Source organism: Mytilus galloprovincialis, chromosome 6 (genome assembly GCF_965363235.1).
Source record: "Mytilus galloprovincialis chromosome 6, xbMytGall1.hap1.1, whole genome shotgun sequence".
NCBI classification, from domain to species: Eukaryota; Metazoa; Mollusca; class Bivalvia; order Mytilida; family Mytilidae; genus Mytilus; species Mytilus galloprovincialis.
In genome coordinates this window covers 75054187-75082040 of record NC_134843.1, presented here as the reverse complement: position 1 = coordinate 75082040, position 27854 = coordinate 75054187, and the positions used below count along the sequence as shown (strand labels likewise).

The window sequence follows — 27854 nt, the reverse complement described above, 5'->3', positions numbered from 1 at the left end:
TTTTAGAGGAGAAGATTTTTGTAAAAGTTAACGACGACGGACGACGGACGACGGACGCAAAGTGATGGGAAAAAAATGTGAAAATTGCAAAACTTGTGGCGGCAATTTTGAATGTTCTCATTAGGTTTTGTCTTGTAAATGAGTAAAACGTATCAGATAAAGCGCTTTATTTAATGAAAGTCTTGTAAGTCCTGGAATTCTATATCGAAGGGTTATCATCGCGAAATGATGATACATGTATGCTGTAAACCACTGTTTTTTAACTCCGCGAAATTCATAAATGTTATAGATATAAGAAGATGTGGTATGGGTGCCAATGAGACAACTGTCTCATCCAAGTCACAATTTGTAAAAGTAAACCAAAACAGGTCACCTTTGAAAGTTCGATCTTCAACACGGAGTCTTGGCTCCCACCGAATAGCAAGCTTCTATAAAGTCCCCCATTTCATGTTCCAAATGTATGTATATCAGAACCATGCTAGTAACCACATACTCATAGGATCGTTTTGAGAGAGCTATTGAACATAAAATCTACCCGATTGAATGATCTGAATATTTTTATTATATATTAAATTTTTGTAGACGCACGAATAACACTGAAACCAAATCAAGCATCGAAAATAATTTAAGTTTTATCAGCATTTCCAAGTTTTAAAAGGCCAACAGACTTACCAGGTTTGTATATACCTAACTTCACCTGTAATATATATTACATATGTAGGACTCTAAAGTGCGATGGTACTCTAAAATGCGATGGTCAGGCTAAAGTGCGATGGTCTACGCTAAAGTACGATGGTGTCTGACGCTAAAGTGCGATTGTTGTTTGTTTGCTAAAGAATGATGGTATATCACGCTAAAGTGCAATAGAGCAAAACGGTAAGATTATTGGGCTTAAAACGTGAAAGTACATGGATGTTGAAAAAAGTATAGTTTTTCAAAAGCTAGTAAGCTAAGGTGTAAATATGTGGAAGGCTTTATAATTTACGGGTAGGCTTAAGTGATTGTTTCTAAATTTAGAAGACCGGCCACGTTTTTGATGCTAAAAAGATAATTTAAGTGTCGCAACATACTGTATTTCCTGGAAATGAATTTGATACAATTCGGGTGTAATAAACATTTGGATCATTGGTTTCGTTTACCGTGCACACCGTATATCAATTATGTGAACATCTCCCCTTATAGTCGTTTTTGTAAATTACAAATCCAAAATTCGTTTATTTTTCGGAATGTGTAACATTTATTTGTATAAGCTTTAGTTCAAATGCGATACAGAAAGTGTCCAAGTCTTCTCCATTTTTGTAGCGAGTACAAATGTATGATATTTTTTCCTACAATGTACAAACTGTGCGGAAATCTATAATATACGTTTGAAAACATGCACCCTTATTTTACAGACGTTTCTTTTCCATTAAATCTACATTATTTTAACGGGGACCGCAAAGTAATTTATAAAACTGCAGTTAACGTACACATAATTTAAATGTATCCGTTCGCTTCCAAACAAAAGCAGGATACAGAAGACAATGAAATACATCTTCCAGCATGTACATTTATTGTTTGAATAAACAACGATAAACGTCATAATCCAACTACGTTTCTTCCGTCTATTCTTTCGCAGAACATCGAACTTTAGCGTATGGGGGAATCGCACTTTAGCGTTTACCATCGCACTTTAGCGTGACCATCGTACTTTAGCGTCCCCATCGCACTTTAGAGTCATACATATATATACTCGTCTAAACATCAACCCAACAACGTTAGATCTGCTTTCGCAATTTTATTGTTCTTCCTTTCGCCGGGATTCGAACCCATGCTACTGAGATATCGTGACACCACATCGCCTGCACTGTAGCCGTCCCGCTAGACCACAGGACCACCTGGGCTTCATAATAATAAAGCTTTCGGTGGTCGTGTGTTACCTTTCCTCGTCAGTTTTAATCTAGCGTCGTACTACAGTACATGATATATAAAGCATGGAGATGTTATTGCCAATTTGTTACAGATCAGCTCAATCATCTATAGTAAAGGATCCTACAAATTAATGCAAGAAACAGTCACAGAAAATAATTATATTTATAAGTACGTCTGAATCAGTGACAACTCTACAACAGATTTATCCATATATAAAGCCTAGTACGTTCAAAATTCGCATGAAACGTATGTGTAAATTATCTAATAGTAAAATCTTACGCAGTAAAGAAGGCCTGGATACTATAGGGGTCCTGCATTTATGTTTTCTTTAATTTTCATGTTATTTTCTATCTATTCTTTATATTTGTTTACCATTATTCTCTTTCCTTTGTTTTGAAAGCCTTTTTTTCTCTAGATGATTTTTTAGACAATTTCTGCACTATCCCATCCATGCCCTAGGTTAAGGACAGTAAAGTAATTCACCTATAGACTGTTTTTAACGTTAAAAGTTGGCTGTTTACATTGAATATCATTTTGGTATCAACTTATTAAAATTCATAGAAGATTTGTTGATATGCAATCAGATAAATGTACCATGTAAGAAAGTTTCCATTTATGTGAATGTTGAATGGTGGCACCGAAAGACCTGTTTAAAGGATATATGAAAATAAAGCCAACAGCCAGAGTCTAAACTTTTCAAAGTTTTGGTTTTAATTTTGGCTCTTTGGTCGGGTTGTTGTCTCACACTAACACTATTCATGTTGTGGTCCTTTATAGCTTTCAGTTCAGTAGGAGCCAAGGAGCCATGTTGAAGGTCGTACTCATTTGGCACTCATACCACATCTTCTTATTTATAATGATTGTTAGCACTCAACACTCCCTGAGGGCCTCTATGTTGAAGAATGGTTATTTTTGCTGTAAAAGCGTTCATCAAGCTTACATTATAAGGATGACCGCGCCTCATACAAAATAGTCTTCAGTCAAGGCTTTAACACCCCCAATACAATTACAAAAAGAGACATTCAATTTTTGAATGCATCTTTTTTTCCATTAAAAATCAAAATCAAGGTCAATTAGCATTATATTTATTTCAACAGCCTTAATCCTTTTAATCTTATTTAATAGTCAAAGCATATGTTTGCTTGTATAAAGTCGGAGGACATGTTGTGATAAAAAAAAATGTTGTAATATAAAATGTATTTTTTCTTTTGATGTCTTAATGAAACAATTTGCTTAAAAAGTGTGTTGCGTGAAAACCAAGGTATATTATATGCAATTTGGTGTTGTACCATACTTTGATAACAAAATATGCTACTCAACTAGAATCTAAAGAAAGGAAGGCAGAGCTTAGCTATAGTACAACATATTTATTTTCATGTTATTCCATGATTGAAGCGGCGACCCATTTTTTGAAAAATATCCGCCTCTGAAATATTTGAACGGGCATGAACATTTATTCAGTTTCATTTCCCCCCACCTTAGTAGCAATATACCAACTTCACCTGCATATGGAATATACATTTCCCAACTTATTCGGTATTCTAGAGCTTGCAGCTCCTACTCAGACTTTGTAAAACGTCACCAGTGTCTGAACAGAAAGTTGATGAACCAGGGGTATGTCAAAGAACGTCTCGTCCTTTTTCTAAAAAAGTTCATCGGAAGGTACCCAGAACTTGTTGATAAATATTCCGTATCAACTTCACAAATAATACACGATGGTCTTGAAGTATAGATTTTGCGTACTGACGTTGTTTATCATCTTAATAACGTGTTATATTATTCTTTTATTTGTCTTTATTAATATAACTTTTACTGTTAAGTCTGTTTTTTTAGATATCCTTTTGACGTAACTCTGTGCTGATGTATCCCATCATACTTTGAACGACAAAATTATTTCATGATGTGACTCTGTACCTATGTATCTTGTCATACCTTGAATTACAAAATTATTCTATTTATTAATATTACTTTTACTGTTAACCCACTGTTTTTGTGATATACATTTGACGTGCCTCTGTACTTATGTATCCCGTCATACTTTGAACCGCACTATTATTTTATTTATTATTATTACTTTAACTGTTAAGCCAGTTTTTGTTATATCTATTTTGCGTGACTGTATTTATGCATCCCGTCATACTTTGAACGACAAAATTATTTCATGTCTACCTGTGCGAATTTCAAACGCGCAATTTTCACCAGTACTCAAAACCCTCCTTCCTTGATGGGTGCATTTTACATAGACAAATAAAATCGTATAATATAATCAAAATGAGGATGTTAATTTGATGTATGCCTTTTTGTGCTTCTTCGTTACATTTGTTGTTTTTATAGTGATTAAGATGATAACACAATGTTGACTGCTGTACCCCTATTTTTGACATTTTTACCTATTGTGTCTGTTTGTTTTGTTCACGCATCGGTTACAATATAATGGAATTTGATGCGACTGTCATACAAGTGAGAGGTTTAGCTAGCTATAAAACCAGGTTCAATCCACCATTTTCTACATTTGAAAATGCCTGTACCAAGTCAGGAATATGACAGTTCTTGTCCATTCATTTTTGATGCGTTTTGTTATTTGATTTTGCCATGTGATTATGGACTTTCCGAATTGATTTTCCTCTGAGTTCAGTATTTTTGTGATTTTACTTTTTATAATATAGATCAATAAATCATTTATAAACACAACACCCCTTAACTTACAGCCAAGAAATCTTATTTCAAGTTAAATTGGAATTTTTACGAGTTCCTTGAGTAAGTTGAAAAAAAACTTATAATTTTCTTCGTTCTGTTCTGAAAATTATCAATACGAAATTGTTCCTTTGCATAAATTCTATTTGATTTCCTTTAAAAATTGTGGAAAGGGGTAAAAGTAAAACTCCAGTAAAAGTAATAAATACCACCAAGCGAAGCAAGACAAACATATTATTATACGATTTTTTTTTTTTAAAAAACTGGGGAGAACACTGGTTAATGATGCTAGTACCCGATATATGTGTATTGTATTGTCAAAAACAGCCCATCTTTACGTAGCAGAAGCATTCTACTTTCAAATAAATAACTAAGAGTGTACATTTTAACAATTTTGTAAAACTGCTATATTTTGGCTCTTGTGAATCGAAATAAAACATGATTTGTTTTTTTGCGTTCATATAGGGTAACTTACACTTTCTACGCTCCCTGGGTCCACCACTGTTTAGTGTTTGGCAATTGTTCTTAAATGCGTTAAAATAATTGATTTAATATTCATAACATATCTTTTATTGGAAATGATATCTTAAGAATTAACAATATTACAAAACTTACCGCCATTAGAATAATGTTTTATATCCGTTTTGCTGGTTTCGACATTTTTCTTTACTTTCTAAACAAGTACAGTTTGTCGTCAAATGTTTTTGTAAAACATTTTGCAAACTTCTCGGTTTTCATTTGATCCATGTATTGTTCATGTTTTGATATTATACATTTTTAAATGATAAGACATCAAACAGTCGCCTTAATAAATACCAATGTGCAAATTGAACCGAAATTATGCTCTTTCTTCTTACGGATGTACACCTTTGAGGAGCCAAACATTTCTAGAATTAAACTTTTTTTCTTAACCTGATTTTTTGGGTTTATAAGACCGTTAAAAATAATTGGTGAAAAAAAATCATGGTGCGCTTTTTTTTGCTACGGCCCTCTGAAAGTACCCAATTTTGATGATTTTCCCATTTTTCATCAATTTTTACCTATTTTGGGGCTATTATGGTGAACAATAAAAAAAAATTTCATACTTTCAATTAAGATAAAGTGGACCAATCTGAATAAATCTATCTAAAAAAATATAGGTAGATGATAATATAAGATGATGCTTTTTTGTGTCAAATTTATCATGCTGTCAACTTTGTAAGAGCTGTTTTAAGAACAAAATGCATTTTTTTTTAACTTTTTTGTTATAAATGATTGAAAAGTACATATCTAAGAAATTTGAAAAGAAAAAAAAGGAATATGGGGTGTTCATGTTTCTGGTAAAATAATTTATTGTATCCCTACCCCTTTTCTCAAAGGAGTAGGTCCAGTAAGGCCCCTTTTGGCCTAAAAAAATAGCAGTTTTACAAAATTGTTTAAATGTAAACTTTTAGTTATTTATTGGAAAGTAGAATGCTTCTGTTCATAAATATGGGCTGTTTTTGACAAAACAATGCAAATATATCGGGTACTAGCATAATTAAGTCATGCTAAATTACTGAAATCTTCACATTTTTAGCATTTTAGTTAAATTTTAGACGGTTTCCGTCTTAAATAAATGTGGCCGTATTTGTGTTCATTCTTAATATTGAAATGTAAGTTGTATTCGATGATAATACATAATCTATATAAAGGTTGAGGATAAACACCGATGCGGCCACTTTCATTTTTGACAAAAAAACATCTGAAAAGTGACTTTTTTGGCATATTCATGTGATAGATTTTCCATATTTAAGCTTGAATCGGAGCGTTTTAAATGACTCAATCAGTTGAAATCTCACATAAACTTATTGAATCAACTGAAATAGACACTTAAGTGTTCAAAAAGTGTAAAAAATCTTTCGTCAGATGAACCTGAAATTTGAGGCCAAAATCAGCCCTTACCGGACCTTGTTTGACAAAAAAGACTGACTTCATTGGTAATACAATTTGAAAAATATATTACTCAAAAACTACTCCTTCTTTTTTTATATGAGACTTTTGCCAATCATTTTATGATTTTTTTTCATGGTTAGATATGCAAATAAAAGCTTTAAAAAGATCATTCTTTTATCTTTCGGTGGAATTTTTCGGTAAACTTATGCTAATGCACACAACATATCGATTTTGGTTTTGATTTGTATTTAGTATAAAAGTTAACTTACATGTTGACGCTTACTGTAAATTAAGTATAAACACGTACATAAGATGCAAAAAAAATCTAAGTTACCCGCTGTTATTTAACTTTAATGGGGCTCGCAAGTATAAATAATGTTTTATATATATATATAGGATATCGCTATGTTTTTCTATAAATTAACTTCAACCAATTCTTAATAGAAAAGTAAAAAAAAAATATTGGGTCACCGTATATTTAAGCTCACAATCTGCCTTCGAAAAAAGCATGCATTTTTGTTAAAGTACTTTTTCTGTTGAACTCAGTATAAGGAGAAAAAAAAGATAATATCGAAATAAAAAAAACCAATCTTATTACAGAAATCGCTTAAATTTTACAATAGTTTAACAACTTGTTTAAACAAAATAATAAAAAAATATAGGTCACCGATGAGTTACAATAGATATCTAAATTTCAATACAAAAAAATGGCATTTTTTTTACCAAAGGAAAATTAGGAGCTTTTTCAATGGTATAGACATTTTAAAACTCATCTAGGGCCAAAACGAATTGATTTTTTCGGTTGATTTTTATACCATATGATAAAATTACAACTAATAGTGAAATAAATAAAATTTGTAATGAAAACAAAAATGATTATATTTTTGCTGATTTTTTTGTACCCTCTAGCCGCCTTTAAAAAAAAGCCCATAAAAGCAGATGGTAACAATTCATATAAAACATAAGGGCCATTTTCAGCTCTCTCATGGTTAACTATATATCTTACTCTGTTCGTAAAAACAATAAATGTAAATTAAATGGATATCAATATTTTTAGCATTCAAATCTTCTTACAAAAAAGTCATCTCTAGCGTACTTTATTCATACATAATATCATTTAATCTTTTTAATATTTGTTTGTCAACCAGGAAACAATGTGGCATACACAGATTTTCTACCGAAGGAACAGACTTACTTAGATGTATTTGGCAAAATGTTTTTGATTTTATGTCCTCAATGCTCATCGACTTCGTACTTTTTTGGCCTTTGACCTCTTTTGACTCGAACGTCACTTAGGATTCGTCCCGCTCGACTGGCACACAAAATTATAACTTTTGGTTAATGAATGATGGCTTTTTTATAAAAAAAAATTAAGGATATTGAGAAACAATAGAAACATCTGTAAATAATACTGTTTTATTGAAATGTTTGATTAAAATTAAAAGGATTTGAAATATAAACATAGACCATTTTTTTCTATTGATTGTAATGGGATTTTCACATGCCTTTTTGATTGTTTAAAGTGAAATTTTCAAAATACCGAACTCCAAGGAAAATTCAAAACGGGAGGTCCCTAATCAAATGGCAAAATCAAAATCTCAAACACATCAGACGAATGGAAACCAACATTCATAATAAGAACTTATTACATGTTATGTTTGTTTGCCTATTTTTTACGTGTCGATAGCATTGAATTCTTAACTGAACTTATACAACCGAGTGAATCAATTTTAATATTTATGTATGACACGAATACCCCATCTGCTACCGTATTAATATACTTCCAATATTTCTATGGAAATGACGACAGTAAGCAATAAGGGCAAAGACGGTTGGCCTAAGTAGTAGAAAAAAATCGAAAAAGGTTCCTGTGGATGAATAACTTTTGGCTGTATTAGTCTAAAATTAGGAAATGAGTTATGATTGCCAGGGTTACATTCAAATCAGATTTAGTATGTCGATTAGTACAACGCATTGGGTTTTTTTCATATCACATCGAAACATTCATGAAACATACTCGATACGTGGTATATAGTTCATTCATTCACTATTGTTATACATGTTTAAACTTATATCTAAAAAACATAACGTTAGACTATACGGTGATCTGGTATTCGTGACATATTTATGAAATCGTTATTTCACAGAGATAATCACCCCGAACTCAAATATTGCAACTTTCATCCTGAAACACATGAACACCTCGCAAATACACCACCGTACAGTCTTGTTCATGATCACTAGTGTACATGCTGTCATAATTGTTAAACTGTGTCAGTAAACGAAATACATTTACGAATGGGTCCCCATTTACCCATTGTTCTGCCTTTAATCCAATCCAAATGTTTGACTTGCCTGAAATTTAAAACAGAATGTACAATGGTAATTTATACACTACTGTTAAATTTAGAGAGAGGCCAGCATACCAACAGTGAAAATAAAACTATCAATATGCGTTATTTTTTTTGTGAATGATCAGCATTCATCTTGACGTTAAACTTTGATCGTTATATTGTAATTAAATGATTAGTTACAGTCAAACATGTTTGGCAGGACCTTGCAAGTTAACGGGGTTATGATTCTTTCCTAGATTGTACAACGAATCATATTAGGTTTTAACTTTCATGCGTTGGCGCAGGAAGTTCTATCGAGAACATCGCATGTCTACCATGAGTTGCTGGTATTGAATTGGAACCAGTAAAAAACATGACTGTTTTGTCATCTAGAAATTGTTAAACTTCTCTCTCCTGACAAGCAGGGATTGATTTGCGTATGAGCCTAGGCATTTTGGATCATGGCCCTCGTTCTCTTTAGTATTAAACGTTGATTCTTTGATTAAAAGTGGATTTTAGATTTTATGTGATACTTACAACTTAAGAAAGAGTTCACAAAATTCCACTTTTGTGCTGTTGTGATTGTTATCAGATCTCCGCCATTTTGTTGGCAATGCGTTCTTGCGTCATGCCATGTTTTTCCACTGGTAGAAAACAATTTCAAGCAAGTGTTTGTAAGGGAATCGAAATAATATCCAATGTTTGTGCAACCTATCAAAAATTGAATATTACCACCTTAACATATCAATATAGAATAATTTAGTTGTTGTCTAACATGTTGGTTTCTACTATCAACTACGAAGACGTTGTTTTTTGTGTTTTTTTTTCAAGTGATTCATATTTAAGCTTTCATGAGGAAAATAAATCCGGAGTGGTTCATTGGACGATGAAGTTTATAAAGTGTTGTCTACTTTTTAACTGCACTGGGTCGATACTGTTGATGACGGACCATTAGTTTTAGAGAACAAGTTTGGCTCAGTAGTTAGTAATGGGTTTCATTGTGGTCTAAGCGTGACGCGGGATTGACAATTTTGTGTAAGCGTGACACGTGAAAGTCAAATTATCAAATTATTATGCCGTGAAAACGGAAAATGAAGTCTAGCGGGACACGGAAAATTACAAAAAAAATGATAATTGCTTACGTACATAGTATAAGCGAGATACGGAAATCTGACAAAACAGTAAGCGGGATACGGGATCAGAACAGCCCAATGAGACCCCCTTAGTAATACTGTACTGAACCTTTTTTTTTTCTTTGTTCGTTAACATATGTTAAACTTAGAAAGAAACTTAGGTTCTAACCTCGGGCAAAGTTGACCTTTGGTGTATTTGACTATTATTTCAAGGTTATTCTATAAGTGTTTGGAATCTTATTTACCATTGGCTTTCAATTATTCAGCTTTGAACGTTCCTGGTGAAGGAATATACAGAAAGGGCTCGGAAATATATAATTTTAACCATGTTGTTTCTTTTTCTGTCATGTAGATTCAGTAAGACAATATACAGTAGGTGTTTTGATCTTATTTTGAGAGCTGATTGGTGTCTTTTTTGTATTCTTTTACATCGTCTACTGGTCTTTGGTGAACAGTTTATAACGCATTTATGAACAGTGTATGTATAGTTTGGGGTATATTAATTATTCATTGGTTGAAATTGACTTTGAACTAGCTTAAAGTAATTGCAAGTAATCTAGTGTCGGTACAAGTACCTTGTGTTATTTGGTGTTGTTGTTTTTCATTTTTCTAGGTTCTTGTGTGTTCGTTGTCCATATAATGAGTTCAGCCTTTTCCAAACGATTTTTACAGTTATTCTCGTGTACATTTTTAATAGCACACCCTTGTCAGAAATAAATTAAGTGTAGTGTTAAGTTTTGACATATATTTTCAATTCCACTATATTCTGTTTGTGCCTGCCTAAGTCCGAATCAAGTCATTCATCGGTTGTAATAATTGTTTATTGTATGCTTTAGCTTGCTTTCGTTTCCTCGTGGTTTTTTTTTTCGAAATGTTTCATTATTTTCTTGTCTAGTTTTCTATAGAAGGAGTTTTTAGGTTTTTTTTCGAGATTTGAAAGTATTAACACTGTTGACAATATGGTTCCATTTTGACGATCATCATACATGATTTAATGCACGGTGTTAATGATAACCACCAATTTAATTTTACACAGTAAAACTACAAAAACAATAAGTCTATATATTAAACTAACCTTCTTTCCAAATAACATACATATTCAAATCTGTCATTACCGTGTCAGCATCGATTGTCATTGGCTCAGGAGATTCAATTATCCAGCAAGTTTTTTCGAGTCTATTCCAGACTAATGCAGAACATTGCTCTCGGTTAGACATGAAACAAAGACTGGCGCATTGAACTTTAGACGAGACATGTTCACTGGATGTCGCTGGTTGACAAATTAAATTTATTTTAATCATTTTATATTCAACCAAGTTGTTTTGTTCTTGAAACAAACTTGCAGTTATATAACACAAAGAAATGGAAAATCCCAATAAAGTCTTCATTCTCGTCTTGCTAAATACAAATTAACGGTCAGATTCAAAGTGAAAAAGTTTTTAATTTTTTAAATAAAATCAATGCTTTTTTAAATCTAGAAATATAAAACCCCTGCATCGCCAATATCATTTATCAATATATGGATTATTTAATTGTAATATAAAGTAGATTTGCCTATTTAATTTGATAAACATTGATTACAAAAAAATTACAAATAATTAGCTTCAAACAATTTTTAATATTTGCTTTGTCGTGTAAATCTGATTTTTTTTTTTTTTTTTATATATAAACAAATAATATTTTCAGTAGGGACAATCAGCCATTAAGTGATAATTGATGTTGTAGATAAAACAATTGCATGCTGGGGGGAAAATCAAATACGAAAAAATATCATATGAGTGCATTTGTGAAAAAACACGAAACACTTAGAACTTTTCCAAATACAGATCGAATAGCTGACTTGCGCGAGTTTCCATCTCATTGGATAAAACGGTAAATTTATCAACTTATTATGTTAGTTCAAACTGTCAATCATTTTATCTATATTACCAATTTTATATACCATGTGTCTTACTCATAAACATATTTAATCAAACTCACCCTTCTGAGTCGTTTGTTTAAATATGTTAACTTGTAAGAATCATGGTATATACAGTACATACAGTACATACGCAATAACGTTAAGAATTTGGATAATTGTAAAATTAAAAGAAAAAAATAATTAATATGAATACACCGTTCCTATAATGTTCATTATTTTCTCTTGATGAAATAAATACGGAAATAATTGATATTCCTTTTTTTAGATCATCTACGACTATCTAAAGAACAAATCAAAAGGATAAGAAAATGGCAGAAAATGGCGTTCGAGAATGCGGAGAATGTAAGTATTTAGCATGTGTGTTCAGGACGAGCAACATAAAACAAGTGGATTGTTTAAATACAAATTGAGTTATAATGAATATTGATAAATTAACTTGCATTTTGAACGGACTTTCGAATTAACAAAGCAAGGCTGCTTTAAATGGTAGGAGATCAAGTTGTAATATATTTTTATACGACCGCAAACAAATTGGTATCCTGTCGTCGTCGTCCGAAGACAGTTGGTTTCCGGACAATAGCTTTAATATAAGTAAATAAAATTCTAGGAAATTTAAACACAAGGTTTCTAACCACAAAAGGAAGGTCGGGATTGATTTTGGAGGTTATGGTCAAAAAGGGCCCAAAATACGCATTTTTCTTAGTTTCCAAACAATAACTGATGTTTAAGTGTATGAATTTCTCTGAAAATAAACCACAAGTTAAATTGTTTTCATACCACAAATGGATGGTTATGATTGACTTTGGGGTTTATGGCCTAACCTTTTCAGGCATTAGGAGCAAAAAAGGGAGGAACTAAAGGATTTCCTGGTTATTGGACAAGTAAGACAATTTAAAAGCAGTTTAAGGGAGGTAATCCAAACACAATTAAAGTACAATGTTGTGAATGCTTGGATTACCTCCCTTATACTGCTTGTAAATTATGTATAAAGAAATGTTGTATTGTCTTGAGGTGATTAGCTGTCAATTTATTTTTAGAAGTTAATATTGATTAATATTAATTTTAGCCATGATAATGTTAGTAATTTTCAATTTTTTTCCCCAATACGCAACAGCATAGTGTATAATTGCTCAAAAGCAAAAAAGAAATCAATTTAATATAAATTCAAATCATACATGTCATATAATAGTTATCAAAAGTATCAGGATTATAATATTATACGCCAAACGCGCGTTTCGTCTACATAAGATTCATCAGTGACGTTCAGATCAAAATAGCTAAAAAGCCAAACAAATACAAAGTTGAAAAGCATTGACGACCCAAAATTCCAAAAAGTTGTGCCAAATACGGCTAAGGTAATTTACTCCTGGGGTAAGAAAATCCTTAGTTTTTCGAAAAATTCAAAGTTTTGTAAACAGAAAATTTATAAAAATGACCATATAATTGATATTCATGTCAACACCGAAGTGCTGACTACTGGGCTGGTGATACCCTCGGGGATGAAACGTCCACCAGCAGTGGTCTTTGAATAGAGTCTTTCAAAATTTGTGTGTTACCTTCATACATGTACAATATCGAAAAGAAAACATACGTATAGTTGTTTATATGGTGTAAGCAAACTAACATCTGTTTCATTCTAAATTCAATTGTAGCCATCATTTTCGAGGACAAATAAATTAACAGCTGGAGCTTACAAACTATCCCAAGATAAGCATCTACTCAGTGATGATGATGAGAACAAAAGTCAAGAAAAAGAGGAATCGAAAGACTCTGATTAAGATTTCGACGGCGATTTTAGTAAACTTTTTGATGGTTTAGTAGGACCTAAAGGAAAAGTAAATCTGACTATAACGCCTGGAGGCAAACACAAAGGTACAAAATTCCATCCATTACCGTTTGGTCAAACTATAAACATCTATTATCGGTCGTTCATGTACCTGCATCGTTCAGTGTATATCTCCATAAAATTGCATATCACGACTTTGTGACGTCAAATATGCTTGACTTGGACCTATTGCCGACGACAAAATGTTTCACCGTACGGCCTTTAACAATTAGCGATGAAATAGATGAAACAGAAATCAAACAACATAGTATTTACTAATTCAAATTAAAACCGAAACATTTATGGCCGAAAACAACGAAGTACGAAAACAAAAATTAAACATTCAACCGTTGTGCATTCTAAAGGGTTTTTTTTTCTTTATCAGGAACGTATAACTCCAACGGTCTTCATTGAAACTATTTTTTTGTTTCAGTGGACAAAGACACACCTCCAGAAATTATCCCCATGATGACCAATATGGTCAATAAGAATTTGATGTACGCACCAAACAAATCTAACGCAGAAGCAGTAAGATGATACAATTTTTCATTTAATTTCACAAATAACTGTTGTTTTTTTTTTTTTTTTTTGCTTTTTTGTATCTCTTTTTTTTTTATGTCAGCTTTATTATGACTTGATTTATTCTTCAGGAGAAAACAATAATTTTTACTCAAATTTCTTCTTTTTTTTATTATTATGTTAAAGACAATCAAAATACCATCCGGTCCGTTAAAGGAAACTAGTATCGTGAAAGCTTATGACACTACAATAAGGAACAAAGAGCATAAACGTTTCGTTGGAAGAATTGATAACGAGGGATGTAACAGAAAAACAAAACACTACATACCGTACCACCGAATTAGAAATAAAACATGCTTGTGAACAAAGTACTGTACAAGACACTCGACTGACCAAGACGTCAAGCCAGTTTAAAAGGTGGTGAGGATGAATCAGCCATCAAATCGAGATGAAATTAAGGACAAATAAATATGAACTGTTAACCCTCTTTTGTATATGAACAGTTAATCGTTATCAAGTGTTAGAGTGTCAAATTTTATCACCACCACTATACTGAGCCAGTAATTATTTTTTATACATAGACTTTAATTTTCAAGCGTCAAGATATTTTCTAATTGGAAATTTGTTATTCACATTTGAGATTGTATTGTTTATAGAATTTTATCTGTTTGCGATCTCCAGAATGTTGTAAATACGGCGCGAACACAACGTGGGAAAGTCAATCGTTTCATATATTGTCCCGTAAAGACTTTGTAACGTGTCACTTGTATACTTGGGCATATATAGATCGATTTCACATATTAGAACATGCAACGTTTTCTTACTTAATTCACATATTCCCAACAATAGTATTTCAAAATTCCGCTTTTACTTATATTAAGGAAGAAATCTTATTTCTAAATTGTCTAAATCGTAGATAACCTCCCTTCAATTATATTTCAGTGATCATGCGACATTATCAAATCCCAACGAAAAACATGTATATTTGTAGTTTTTGCAATTTTACATGTTGGTGTAAATGCAACCCAGAGTAGATCGTTTTCGTCAATGTCAATACAACACGGTAGAGTCAAGCCAATCTTAGTTGTGTCAATCATTTGAAAAAGAGTTCCTTTTTTACCAACTATGTATATAAAATTGTTCCGTACGTCGGCTACAACCAACCTATCGACTTTCGTTTTCACAAAATCCGATGGAGTAAAAGGATATCTCTTTTCCACCTGTCCATCGAATGTCCATTTAAGTAGCCCGTCCTTTTTGGAAATTGCCACTATTCTACCTTCTAGGTTTTCAAACAAAACATCAACAAGATAAATGCTATCAGAATCGTCAGTTATACGCGTGACACACACAAACCATTCCTTGTTATGTCCGTTTTCATAATGCTTTATTTCCTTTCTATCCCTGCTGTCGAGGGTAATTATTTTACTATGTCTTTTATTCATCACATATTCGTATAGGCTAATATCAATTTCACCTTCCAAATTAACGTGTACTGCGGTTGGAAATAAAGGTGCAAACGACTTTAGTTTTCTTGTCCCGTCATTTGATGCTCTATACAAACATGTATCATACGAACAAGTAAACAGTAAGTCTCCTGATGATGTCATTGACATGTCATATATTTGTTTTTCAACTATTTCTTGTTCTAGTCTAAAATCTGGTAGAATGCAATATCTTTTTATTTTCTTAGCGGAATTACAACCTGTCCATAGATGTATAGTTTCGGTGTGTTTGCTAATTTTCATTCGAGTAACACTTGGAAGGTCCAAGATGTATGATTTATCGAATGACATTAACGAATCCGGGCTTGAGTTTTGGAAACCAAACGCTTTGGAAACGATCTTCTTATTCATATTCATAGACTCATAAATCGGAAGTGTTGGCATGTTTATTTGCATGCTGGGACGTGACAACTTTTCTGCTGATAACCATTTCATAACTTCTCCAGTCTCCATCTTAAGGTAATCGATATCTACGTCATCTGGTTCTTGTAATGCATTGTTAAAAAACATTTTTATTTGTCGCATTTTATCAATATTATTCGTAAACGTCTTCTTTTTCTGCAAAAGTGTGTCTTTGGTTTTTGTCTCTTTCTGTTGCACTTTAGTCAGCAAAAACTCTTTATGGAGCATAATTTGCACAGTCAATATTTCTTCTTGGCGCTTTATTGAACTAATGATGCTCTGAAATCGATAATGTTCTTCTGACTGAAGTTGACTAATTTTGCGCAATGTTTCCTTGCATAATGGTTTTACATTATTTTGAATTTGTTCCTCTAATAATTTAATCCGTGAAATAGATTTTATAACGATGTCTTCAAAATCTGTTAAGCTATGCTGCGAATGGTTCTCTGACAAACATGTTGGACAAATTAATTTGTCACAACTTTGACAAAATATACAATATAATTGATTTTGATGACTATGGCAATGATTGGGGTTAAGCCGTTCGCTAGAATCTGTAAGTGAAATAATTTTGTGTGTCTCAGCGAGTTTAAATTTTGTATGAATATTTTCCGTACACAACTGGCACATCGATAACTGACAATCTGTACATTTCCATTTTAAAAGACTGCTCTTTTCACAAACCTCGCATTTTTTTTATATTTTTGTCAGCTCTGTCGGTCATTTTTGCGGTAGATCTTTGTCCACATAGTCTATTTTTGTTGAATGATTTGACATATCAATTGACTTATGGACCAAAAATCCTAAAATACGTTTCGATGTAATGAGGAAGCAATCGATATATTATTTTAGAATAAAAAAAAACATTCCGGCCACTCAAGCTTTTCCTTCCTTAACCATATATTTGGAAAAAAAACTGAGAACGGGATATATCAATAATGATCACAAAAACAATTGATAAACAAGAGAAAAATGGCAGATGCAAAGTTACAGAGTGAAGCTCAGACTTTGATTATTTGTCAATTATGCGAAAGTAACAGTACCGTTAGATGGAAATGCATTGCATGCGATCTATTAATGTGTGATACTTGCACAGATAAAATACATCCGAAATTCAAATTGGCGGAGACGCACAGCATCATACCATTGCAGGATATTGGTACATCGATTGTTAGTGTAATGAAACCGAAACGAGTGCCATGTAGAATTCACGACAACCAGACCTACTGCATATTTTGTCAAAGTTGTGACAAGCTAGTGTGCCCAGTATGTTTGTCTCAGTCACACCGAAAGCATCAGTTCTTACAACTAGAAGACGTTCTTAAGAACAAAATCGAAAAGATAAAAACATTTGACGCACAGATCGAATATTTCATATTACCGTTTTACCAGAAAGAATCAGAAAAAATAGAGAAATACTTTATTGATATTACAGAACATTTCAAGGATATAAGGAATAAAATTATCACACAAGAAGAACAACTGATCGCAGAAATTAAAATCCAGAAGTTAGCAATGATTGAAGAACTGGAAGAGAGGATGGCATTAGTTGATAGTTTCATCACAGAAAAAAACGTTGGCATTGCAAACATCATTGAAAACTCTTCAGTTAAAAGGGAATGCTTAAGTGATATTTTAAGGAATGCTCGTGACGTAGAGCTATTGCATGAAACGATGAAAGAAACTGAAAAATGGCTCTCCACCGTTAATGATGATGCCCAAGTAAGGATTGAAGATTTTCCAAGACTTCCTTCTTTTGAATTCGCTACCATCAAAAACGAAACAATTGCAAAGCTGTTTGGGTGTCTGCAGCGTGGTTTACAAATGTCAACAAAAATAGAAAAATCTTTGTCAATAGGAATCTCTCGTATTTCTAAACTATGTGTTAACGGTAGAGGCAACGAATTCTGGCTTAGCAGCGGATATTCATTCGAGACGCGTAAATACGCCATACATACCGATTTACAGCTTTTACAAAAAGTACAGGACAAAAAGGAATATAACATTAACGATATGGCGCCAACTGTCAATGGAGATCTCCTTTTCACGATAATAGAACTTGACTGTAACATGTATAGATCAACAAAGGATGGAATTGAACACTTTCATTCTTTTTCGCCATTATTTCCAAGAGCTGTACATGTCAGTACGAAAGGTGATATCTATATTAGTTTGCGAGATCAGGGTCCTATCTTCAAAACGAATGACAAAGGTGCTCGTAAAATGGCTATCATCAACTTCAACGATAGAATTGAAATTAAAAGATTTGGAGACAAAAAAATGTTGACAGATGTAACAAGAATAAAAAGTGACAACAACAATTACGTTTATCTTATCGACATTATATCGAAAAAAATAAACGGAAGAATTATTGCAATGTCCCCAGATGGTCTAACCAAGTGGATTTATGAAGGAAAGACTGATACAGATAGTTTTACACCATCAGATTTAGTTGTCACCAACTTGGGCAAATTGATAGTGTCAGACATGCACAACTCATTGCTTCATATGATTGACAGTACGGGGGAGTTTATTCAAAAGTTCTCTTTAATAACTATGGGTATTTTAGACTCTCTGTGTATTGATATCCATAATAATGATAACTTATACATTGGTTGTGCGAGTGACACGAAAACCCCAGACACATCAAAGCTGTATGTTATTAGTTTTACCATGTCTTAACAAAGAGGTTATATTAAACGAATATCAACATTTTTGCTACTTCATTTTTATTTTCTGTTCGCCTTTTGTAAGAGGAAGGTTTTTGGAAAATGGTCTATTCCTTACTGCTAACCTCTATTTACTTTTCTAGGATTAGTGATTTGTGGAAGTTCGGTAAACAGCATGAGTGCATTTATACCTGCATACTCCTCCAAACAGTGAAACTTCGATTGACCCCAGTTTCGTCAACTTCCCGATTTTGACTCCCTGCGTAAAACAAAAAGATAGCAATGTGCCAATACCTCTATCGGAATAGTACAGCAATATTTTGGGATTCTATTAAGGTGGAAGATTCGTGAGGTTCTTGGGGTTAAACATTTCATTAAAAATACATACTTGTCCACAGATATGTGTCAGACATGTAGATCTGGGATGATTTTTTTGTAAGTTTGTATAAATGATGTCATAGAGATCAAACAAGCAGGTGATGTTTTTGTTTTGGCCGGGATCAGATTTCTGGTGTAATAACAACCCTTAAAAGCCTTTGATAAGGAGAATTTGATTACAATTGTACTTTTCCGGACTTTTTTATATTCTGTCTGCCACAATTCTTGAGCTAATTTTTGGTACATAGTGTGTAATGATGAATTGCGGATTAAATATGCTTTTCATTCTGGTATTACAAACCTTTGAATTTATTAAAAATGTTCTCATCCGAACTTCTTTGTAATGACTGCAGATCTGGAGCAGAATTATTGTCCACCAATTAATGATGCACCAAACAAAACTTCAACAAATAAAAGCAGTTTCTGGATTAACCGTCATCAACACCAAAATATTTAAGACAAACGCATAAAAGGTGTTTAAGATCATCAAAGCAAAGCAGTCAAAACTACAAGATAAACTTTGCCTGACAGTATTGCAAACTTTGTATACGCACAATTATCAAGTTAAGAAAACTAAAAAAATAATTAATAATTAGAATGAACACGAATGAACACGAAGAAATGTCACTCCTGCTTTACGGATTAGGATTGAATTATTATCAACCCCAGTTTTTGGTGGGATTCAGGTTGCTTCGTCTTCAGTTTTCTATGTTGTGTCGTTTGTACTATTATTCGTCTTTTTAGATTTTAGCCATGGCTTTGTCAATTTATTTTGGATTTATGAGTTTGACTGTCCCTCTAGTATCTTTCGTCCCTCTTTTATGGTCAAGATCTGTAGTGAAATGATGGTTATTTTTACTAAATAAACTATAGCCATTTTAGCAAAGCATACACTTGTATTTCCTACACTATTCTCGAGAAATGAATCCAGTGTCGTATGTGTTTTGTATGTTGCAGCTAATATTTACTTAAAACTAAAATATGACAATCAACTAAACTTTCCAAAATTCCCAGAACAAACAAATACATTAAGATATAATTATCTTGTATAATTTCCACATGAGGAGCAGGATCTACCTACCCTACCAGAGCACCAAAGATCACCCAAAGTTTTTAGTGGGGTTGCTTATTTTTTAGTTTTCGTTGTTGTGTTTTTTGTACTTTTGTTTGTGTTTTGGTCTTTTTCTTTTTCTGCCATTGCTTATTCAGTTTATTTGCGACTTCGGAGTTGAAATGTCCCTTTGATCTTTAGTCGCTCTAAAACAACATGTACTTATGAAGTCCTTGAGATAGCATAGTCAAAAGGACATGTCATTTAACTAACCTTTTTTAGATTTTGGTTGGTTTATTGGTCTTGGATCAGTGGACTACCAAAATGGTCCAAGTATGGTATTCCTTTGGGTAGTTCCGGCTGATCCATACTGTGCTGATGCGACATATTTGTTAAATGCCCCTATAACTGTTTTGCTTAAAAGACGCATAAAAGCAATATTGTACACGACCTTTGCATGAAGCAGAAACTGTGTCTTTCTTAATGTCATTTAGCCAATAATCGATTTGGTGTTACACTACATATCAACAATTTAATAAGTAAGCAAGAAATCAGATGGGCAGGTAAACAAATCAATTCATCTGTTTATCAAATAAAGTCATTTTCTACAGGTCATCAACTGACATTAAGTCAACACATCAAGGGATGTTATTACACAGGTTACTTAGTCTACATATCAATTCAATTCATATTCTGAAATTCTAAAAAAATTACAAAAATCATGGATGTCTCAATATTGAGGTTTATTTTTGTTTTAAATGACTTTTCCAGTGTTTGCAAATAATTTCAAAAACCTATAGTTGTTTGGTAAACACTATAAATAGCAAAAAGGGTAGAAATTGTCATTCAGGGCAATATCTCCTATAATGAGAAAAATGATAATGATGTAATGTTAACTTGTTTAAACATATTGTCTTGCAGATTATTTTTGCTTTTTAAATTTCATAGTTTCCAGGATGATAGGCATAAAAGAAATAGTTTAAGCAGTTGTTGCTTCAGAATTGACATTCCTGTTTTGCATTCTGCTGCATTTTGCTGTTGGGTTCAAATATCAAAAATATGCTAAGCTACCTCATAAACTGTACAGATTCACACCAAATTTAACTGATCTGTATATTTAACATTTTTTTATTCGAGCATCACTGATGAGTCCTTTGAAGACGAAATGCATGTCTGGCACAAACATAAAATTTCAATCCTGATATCAATGATGTGTTTGTTCATAAAGAGGTAATGGTAAAATTAAATAAATTCTAAATGTATCTACTAATTTTTAATGTATTAAATGTTTTTATTCTACATATAATAAATGAAGTATGCCATCATAACTTCCTTATATGATTCATCAGTAGAGTTCAATCTCCTTCATTTATACCACATGCAATATTTTCATTCATTTAAAAAAATATAAATCATCCATCTAGTATCCTATACAATTATCAAAATATATGTCCCATGTAACAAGTGATGCCAGCATTCTGTCTCCTTATAGAACACTGTCTCTACCACAAATAATAGAAATCAAACACAGGCATATCATTCATCCAATCTGTGATGGCACAAGAGGCCAGGCTGGGGGGATTTTACTGACTATCTGTTTCATTTGATTCTTTATCTTTATAAAGTGTCTTTTAGTGAATGAAGTAATGAATGAAATTTCGGTTCATAAGTTTGTTCAACATAAATTATATATTTGAAAATGCGAATAGAAATGATTAATCTAGTGTTGCGTTCCTTAATTAGGTTAGTAAGAAGTCCAGTTTATCACTAGTAAATTTGGGTATGAAAACCACGAATACGAATACGAATACTTTAATAAATCCAGTTAAAGGGTTCGTTTCCGAGCATACATTTATATTAATTATACAGTTATTTTTAAGATATATTACATTAGAAAAAATCTATAAAACCAAAAGAAAATGACAAAGCGATAAGTCCTAAAAATTCTAGAATTTTAATATATAGTGAATAAATAGTCTATGGTTATGTCAAAAATACAAATCTAGAGGTGATTTTTAGGACCTTCGTGAATTGTGCCATATACTGTGATTCGTAAACGTAATGGAAAAGATCTGCTTTATAATGGTTAAGAAGGGCACATTAAGTCAATATATAATACCAATCACGTTGCAGTATACTGTATCTTCAGAACGAACATTAGTATTACCAAACAAAATGGCTTTAATTATTTTGTGTGTATGTCGTATTGGAGAAAGTTTTATTACTGAAAGAAATGTGTGACCACTGTTACAGATAAAGTAACTCCTGTATTCATCGAATGCACATTTTATCAAACAGGAAATGAAAATAACACTAGATATTAAAATAAAAAATTGAAAACACAACGTTTAATAATTTCTTTCGTCCGAAGCGCTTTTCTGGATTTACCTTCATCAGGAACGCTCAAAGCCAAACATTTGCAATCCGAAGATGTATAAATACCAAAACCGTTGAAGAGCTATATATCAAAAATACCTAAAATAAATAGCCAAATTCATCTAAAGCCAACTTTGCCTGAGGGAGTTGAAACCTTAGTTTCTTAATAATTTAAAAATTTATAAACGGACAATTTTAGTAAAGTATCTTTCACCATGTCGGTAGCGAAGTACTGACTACTGAGTTGATGATACCCTCAAATCTCGCGCGACCGAATCGCTTTTTTAAAGGATCTACCTCAATCGAAAACGTTAAGCCTAAACATGTGAATGCCACAGCTAGTTGTATCGATCCAATGCTAGAAAATGAAAATATCAACCAGCAGTGGTATCCACCCAGTGCTAGTTTAAGAAAATAACACTTTATAAATATCGTGCGTGAGAAGCGCTTTTCTAGATTCATCGTAGGAAATCATCTCTTTGATAATATCTTTTGGTAGCATAGTATACAGAGCAAACAACTCATTATTGTCAATGGAATAATTTAACCCTACTTTCGGAGAGTTCTTATACTATTTGAAAAAAAAACAGTTAGTGCCGTTTGAAGCAGAAGTCAGAAGAACCGACACATTTGTAGTAGATCATTTACTTGATGCAAAAAAAAACGAATTTTCTGATGATTCATTTGTAATTTAGAAAGTTAATACATAGTGTTATACTTGTGGTTTGTAAGTAGCAGCTTTTGGTTCATCTTTATCTGCAGAAATACGTCAAATAATATGAGTAGTCAAAGTACACACCTGAAAATGTATACTGCAATTTCAGTTATTTTACAGACGCAATCACGAGTTGGTTGACCGTTCTAGAATATCCGTTTCGGATATTTTTGAATCATTGCATCGTTGTATCCACATGTCTAATCAGGACAGGTTCGTGTGAGTACCTGAATTCAGAACATACATGTTCTGCTTTGAACTATACTGACACACTATACAATGTCACAGTAAGCAGGATGACCAAGATAAAGAAGCTGAGTCTTGCATATATTTTAATCAATCAGTGTAGTATTTTGATATAATTTAAATGTTTTATTTAATGTAAGTTGTCACGAAATTAACGTAATTATATTTATCAGTATTTATGCCATATATCGGCTTCTAGAGTTTCCTCCGTAAGTGCAAAGAGCCGATATATCGGCTATGTTTTTTTTTCTCTATGTCGTTAACGGCATCACAAAGGCGACAACGTCACAATGTTCTGACAATGTAAGCACTTTCAATGTTGACATTCCGTTCCTTAAAAAGCTGAACATGCCTAGTACATAAGAAATCAAATTCCAAATAAGGGGTCATATTAACACGGATGCATTTCAATCAGGTTAATTATTGACATGCAAGTCAAATAATTAACCAGCAATGTTTTTTTAGCTTATTTTGACATATTTTGGCCAAAATGACTGCTTATATTGAAATATTATTTCAAAATTCCGCTTTTACTAATATTTATAACAAAAAAATCGTATTTTGAAATTTTGTCTGATTCGTAGCTATAGCCTCTTTAATTAGATTTCAGTCACAAGGCGACATTATCGAATCGCAACGAAAAACATGTATATCTGTAGTTTTTGTAAATTTACATGTTGGAGTAAATGCAACCCAGTGTATATCGCCTTTGTCAATATCAACACAACACGGTAAAGTCAAGCCAATCTTGGTTGTGTCAATCATTTGAAAAAGTGTTCCATTTTAACCAACTATGTATATAAGATTATTCCGTACGTCGGCTACAACCAAGCTATTGACTTTCGTTTTCACAAAATCCGATGGAGTAAACGGATATCTCTTTTCCACCTGTCCATCAAACGCCCATTTAAAATAACGATGCAAACGACTTTAGTTTTCTTGTCCCTTCATTTGTCGCTTTATACAAACATGTATCGTTAGAACAAGTAAACAGTAAGTTTCCTGATGATGTAATTGACATGTCATATACTTGCTTTTCACTTATTTCTTGTTCTAGTCTTAAATTTGCTAGAAAGCAATGTTTTTCAATTTTTTAGCAGCATTACAACCTGTCCAAATATATATCTTTTCGTTGTATTTGATAATTTTCATTCGAGTAACACTCGGAAGACTCAAACTGAAGGATTTATCAAATTCCATGCTTGAGTTTTGGAAACCAACAAGTTTGGAATCGACCTATTTGTTCAAGTTCATAGACTCAAAAATCGGAAGCATTGGCATGTTTGTTTGCTCACTGGGACTTGACATTTCTGTTGATAACCATTTCATGATTTCATCTGTCTCTGTGTGCAGATAATCGATATCGACGTCACCTGGTTCTTGAAATGTGTTGTCAATAAAGATTTTCATTCGTTGCATTTTATCAATATTGTTCGTAAACGTCTTCTTTTTCTGCAAAAGTGTGTCTTTGGTTTTTGTTTCTTCCTGTTGCACTTTAGTCAGCAAAAACTCTTTATGGAGCATAATTAGGACACTCAATATTTCTTCTTGGCGCTTTATTGAACTAATGATGCTCTGAAATCGATAGTGTTCTTCTGACTGAAGATGACTAATTTTACGCAATGTTTCCTTGCATAATGGTTTTACATCATTTTGAATTTGTTCCTCTAAACATTTAATCCGTGAAATAGATTTTATTACGATGTCTTCAATATCTGTTAAGCTATGCTGCGAATGGTTCTCTGACAAACATGTTGGACAAACTAATTGGTTACAACTTTGACAAAATATACAATATAATTGATTTCGATGAATATGGCAATGATTGGGGTTAAGCCGTTCGCTAGAATCAGTAAGTGAAATAATTTTGTGTGTCTCAGCGAGTTTAAATTTTGTATGAATATTTTCCGTACACAACAGGCACATCGATAACTGACAATCTGTACATTTCCATTTTAAAAGACTGCTCTTTTCACAGACCTCGCATTTTTTTTATATTTTTGACAGCTCTGTCGGTCATTCTTGCGGTATAGTTGGTCTTTGTCCATATAGTCTATTTTTGTTGAATAATTTGTCATATTGATTGACTGAAAAACCCTTAAACCAATTGTCAATTTCCGTTAAATGAGGAAGGCAAGCAATCGATGTGAATATTCGAACAAATAAAATATTTTAGTAACAATTGATTTGATATGAAAATATCTTTTTGAGTTCTGATGCCGCTCAAACACTTCCTTCCTTAAATGATAATAAAACAGAAAAAGGGAAAAATCAACATTATTCACAAAAACAACTGATAAACAAGAGGAAAATGACTGATACAAAGTTACAAAGTGAAGCCCAGACTTTGATTATTTGTCAATTATGCGAAAGTAGCAGTACCGTTAGATGGAAATGCATTGCATGCGATCTATTAATGTGTGATACTTGCACTGATAAAATACATCCGAAATTTAAATTGGCGGAGACGCACAGCATCATACCATTGAAGGATATTGGCACTCCAATTGTTTGTGCATTGAAACCGAAACGAGTTCCATGTAGAATTCACGACAACCAGACCTACTGCATATTTTGTCAAAGTTGTGACAAGCTAGTGTGCCCAGTATGTTTGTCTCAGTCACACCAAAAGCATCAGTTCTTACAACTAGAAGAAATTATTAAGAACAAAATCGAAAAGATAAAAACATTTGACGCACAGATCGAATATTTCATATTACCGTTTTACCAGAAAGAATCGGAAAAAATAGAGAAATACTTTATTGATATTACAGAACATTTCAAGGATATAAGGAATAAAATTATCACACAAGAAGAACAACTGATCGCAGAAATTAAAATCCAGAAGTTAGCAATGATTGAAGAACTGGAAGAGAGGATGGCATTAGTTGATAATTTCATCACAGAAAAAAGAGATGGCATTGCAAACATCATTGAAAAGTCTTCCGTTAAACGGGAATGCTTAAGTGATATTTTAAGGAATGCTCGTGACGTAGAGCTATTGCATGAAACGATGAAAGAAACTGAAAAATGGCTCTCCACCGTTAATGATGATGCCCAAATAAGGATGGAAGATTTTCCAAGACTTCCTTCTTTTGAAATCGTTACCATCAAAAACGAAACAATTGCAAAGCTGTTTGGATGTTTGCAGTGTGGTGTACAAATGTCAATAAAGATAGAAAAATCTTTATCAGTAGGAATCTCTCGTATTTCTAAATTATGTGTTAACAGTAGAAGCAAAGAACTCTGGCTCAGCAGCGGATATTCATTCGAGACGCGTAAATACGCCATACATACCGATTTCCAGCTTTTACAAAAAGTACAGGACAAAAAAGAATATAACATTTACGATATGGCGCCAACTGTCAATGGAGATCTCCTTTTCACGATAATAGAACTTGACTGCAACATGTATATAGCAACAAAGGATGGAGTTGAACACTTTCGTTCTTTTTCGCCATTATTTCCAAGAGCTGTACATGTCAGTACGAAAGGTGATATCTATGTTAGTTTGCGAGATAATGGGCCAATCTTCAAAACGAACGACAAAGGTGCTCGTAAAATAGTCATTGTCAACTTTAATGACAAAATTGAAATTAAAAGATTCGGAGACAAAAAAATGTTGACAGATGTAACAAGAATAAAAAGTGACAAAAACAATTGCGTTTATCTTATCGACATTATCTCTAAAAAAATAAACGGAAGAATTATTGCAATGTCCCCCGGTGGTCTTATCAAGTGGATTTATGAAGGAAATAGTGATACGGATAGCAGTTTTACACCATCAGATTTAGTAGTCTCCAAAGTAGGCAAGTTAGTAGTGTCAGACATGCATTATTTACATATAATTGACAGTGAAGGGGAGCTTATACAAAAGCTCTCTTTAAAAACAGTTGGTATTTTAAACTCACTATGTATTGATATCGATAATAATGATGACTTATACATTGGTTGTGCGAGTGACACGAAAACCCCAGAAACATCAAAGCTGTGTGTTATTAGTTTTACTATGTCTTAACAAAGAGGTTCTATTAAACAAATGTAAACATTTTTGCTACTTCATTTTTTTTTTTTTGTTCGCCATTGTAGGAGGAAAGTTTTTCGAAAATGTTCTATTCCTTACTGCTAACCTCGATTTTACTTTCCTATGATCAGTGATTAGTGGAAGTTAGGTAAACAACATGCATTAATACCTGCATACCCCATACTCTTCTAATATTCAATTGACCGCAGTTTCGTCAGCTTCCCGATTTTGACTCCCT

General features: G+C 32.7%; 2 protein-coding genes and 1 long non-coding RNA gene across 3 annotated transcripts; all 3 read left to right on the top strand.

The window, feature by feature from the left end:
- The first annotated feature begins 586 nt into the window (after positions 1-586).
- Positions 587-14232, top strand: LOC143078315 (uncharacterized). The gene is made up of 4 exons (XR_012979169.1): positions 587-675; positions 12172-12248; positions 13559-13778; positions 14165-14232. It is a non-coding gene; the product is annotated as an uncharacterized LOC143078315 (long non-coding RNA).
- A 2876-nt stretch (positions 14233-17108) lies between these two features.
- On the top strand, positions 17109-18871 carry LOC143078314 (uncharacterized). The gene has a single exon (XM_076253208.1). It carries the CDS (start codon positions 17130-17132, stop codon positions 18837-18839), a length of 1710 nt encoding a protein of 569 aa, XP_076109323.1. The 5' UTR covers positions 17109-17129; the 3' UTR covers positions 18840-18871.
- Positions 18872-25836: 6965 nt separating this feature from the next.
- LOC143081026 (uncharacterized) lies at positions 25837-27610 on the top strand. The gene has a single exon (XM_076257261.1). It carries the CDS (start codon positions 25904-25906, stop codon positions 27608-27610), a length of 1707 nt encoding a protein of 568 aa, XP_076113376.1. The 5' UTR covers positions 25837-25903.
- Positions 27611-27854: the final 244 nt, after the last annotated feature.